The following is a 2,391-nucleotide window of genomic DNA, read 5'->3' as shown; positions in this document are numbered from 1 at the left end:
TTTTTTTTCTTTTGATATGCACCAGGTATGATATTGATGATGATGACGCATTGGTTTAAATGCAATGATCTGTTGCTGATGAATTTGTTATGTTGCTGTTATGGCAGTGCAGGTTTCTTGTGTATCAACTAAAAGTGTCGGTGTTTGAATGTCTCATATGCTGTCTTTGCTGCTTGCTGCTGATATGGTATTTGTTTCAAATTCTTCTTCTGTCAGATTTGATCCATGATTCCCGAGCTCTCTTAAAAGTCAAATTTAAAATGCTGAGAATTCCAACAAACTGTCTTTTGCAGAAATCCCAAAGAGGAGCCATGGGAAATCTGGCTGATTCCACAGTTGAAGAATATAAAATCATCATCATCTTCTTTTTCTTCCTTCTGCGTTCTCTGATCTCCATTCTTCATCATGAGCAGGTCAGGCCAGCCGCCGGAATTGAAGAAATACATGGACAAATAGCTTCAAATCAAGCTGAATGCAAATCGTATGATTGTTGGTACTCTTCGTGGGTTTGACCAGTTTATGAATTTGGTTGTTGGCAATCCTGTTGAGGTCAATGGCAATGAGAAGAATGATATAGGGATGGTGGTAATCCTTGGAAATAGTGTGGTTACTGTAGAGGCACTTGAACCTGTAAACAGGAGCATCTGATTTCTGTTTCTTGTGAACATTTATAACTAAATTGTAAGGTTTCAAGTTTCAACACAAACTGTTATATTGCTGGGATCTCAATATGATTGTGTTAGCGCCTAATCTGAGGTTATGTTTCTGGTTGAGTTTCAACAGAATGATTTTTTTGTGATATTAAATTCTTCCAAACACCCTGTAATGACATATTAGTTGAGAGTGAAAAAAAGTGTGTGAGGAGGTTCTTTTAGGGGACCAGTATTGTAGCTAATTGCAAATTTCCCTTTGTTGTTACTTGAGCAATGTGCTTTTCTTCAGCCCCTTTTTCACCTCTTATGTCACAGTAAATGTACTTGTAAGGAGTAAATGGTGGACCATGATTGAATAAATGAACGAAATAAACAAAATATGAATGAGGATGTGGAAATTCTTGGATATGAATGAAAAATTTCCAATGTAATGAAGAAATATGAATGAAAATTAGGAATATGAAATGTAGAATCTCGAATCTGAAAATGGAGAATATAAATGTGAATGAAGAAATATGTATGGAATTTCTTTGAATTATGAAAGAATGAGAAAATGAATATGGATGATGACCTAATGTAATGTTTTGTACTTTACATTGGAATTCATTAAAAGAATGTGTGAGAACTAAAAAATATGCCAATGAAAAAATGAATGGTCACATGAATGAATAATTGTAATATGAGGAAGAAAAAATATGGATTGAAATTGGATATGAGAATGAAAGTCATGACATTCCAACTGATTCTGTCAGAATATAACAAACATCTAAAGCCCAAATAGAGAGGTAAAACTCTAATAGTCATGGAATAGCAAGTAGTGGCAATGTTTAAACAACCAGTGTAAGTGGATAGATTTATGACCGGATGAAACGGTCATGAGGAGGAAAGAAAATTAATGATTGATGAAAAAAAATTCAGGACCAAAATCAGGGTATAACACCATGTCTTGGACTTGTGAACTATTGTGATTATCAAGTATAAATGCACATGAGATGAACGTATGGAATGTATGCTTTAAGGTTTATGGTTCAATAGATGATATAGGGTAGGGAAAATTTTAGGGTATGATAGTCGCCTTCTTTGAATATGTAGTGTCGAACCTTCTTGCCAATTGCTTTCTTCATTCTCTTTTGATATAATTGGCCATGACATAAAGCTGTAAATTTCTTACTTAGATAGTAGATGGCATGCTCCTTTCTACCAGTTTCATCTTGTTGTCCAAGTACAAAACCGATGGAGTCTTCTAACATATTTAAGTACATGATCAATGGTCTTCCTTCCACTGGAGGAGACAAGATAGGAGATTCAAGCAGATACTCCTTGATGTTGTCAGAAGATTTCTGACAGTCTTCTGTCCAAACACAACCTTGATCTTTATGGAGAAGCTTGAAGATTGGTCCATATGTGGCAGTCATGAGAGATATAAACCTGGAGATGTAATTTAGACGCCCTAGGAAACCTCTAACTTGCTTTTTTTTCTTTGGTGTAGGCATCTCTTGAATAACTCTGACTTTTTCAAGATCTACCTCAATACCGTTCTGGTTGACAATGAAGCCCAACAACTTTCTTGAACGGACACCAAAAGTACACTTACTAGGATTCAAGTGGAGTTTAAACTTTCTCAAACATTGAAACAACTTCAGCAAATACTCAACATGATCTTCTCCAGTCTTCGACTTAGCAATCATATCATCGACGTAGACCTCTATCTCTTTGTGTATCATGTCATGGAAAAGAG

General features: G+C 35.5%; 1 protein-coding gene across 1 annotated transcript; it reads left to right on the top strand.

Moving 5' to 3' along the window:
• The first annotated feature begins 389 nt into the window (after window positions 1-389).
• On the top strand, window positions 390-916 carry LOC127128770 (probable small nuclear ribonucleoprotein G). The gene has a single exon (XM_051058144.1). The coding sequence runs from the start codon at window positions 484-486 to the stop codon at window positions 646-648; it is 165 nt and encodes a 54-aa protein (XP_050914101.1). The 5' UTR covers window positions 390-483; the 3' UTR covers window positions 649-916.
• The last annotated feature ends 1,475 nt before the right edge of the window (window positions 917-2,391 follow it).

This window comes from Lathyrus oleraceus, chromosome 1 (genome assembly GCF_024323335.1).
Source record: "Lathyrus oleraceus cultivar Zhongwan6 chromosome 1, CAAS_Psat_ZW6_1.0, whole genome shotgun sequence".
In the NCBI taxonomy this organism is placed as follows: domain Eukaryota; kingdom Viridiplantae; phylum Streptophyta; class Magnoliopsida; order Fabales; family Fabaceae; genus Lathyrus; species Lathyrus oleraceus.
This window is presented reverse-complemented; position numbering and strand designations above follow the sequence as displayed.

Coding starts and splice junctions, on each gene's coding strand:
- LOC127128770 (XM_051058144.1), top strand. CDS start 484: ATGATTGTTGGTACTCTTCGTGGGTTTGACCAGTTTATGAATTTGGTT.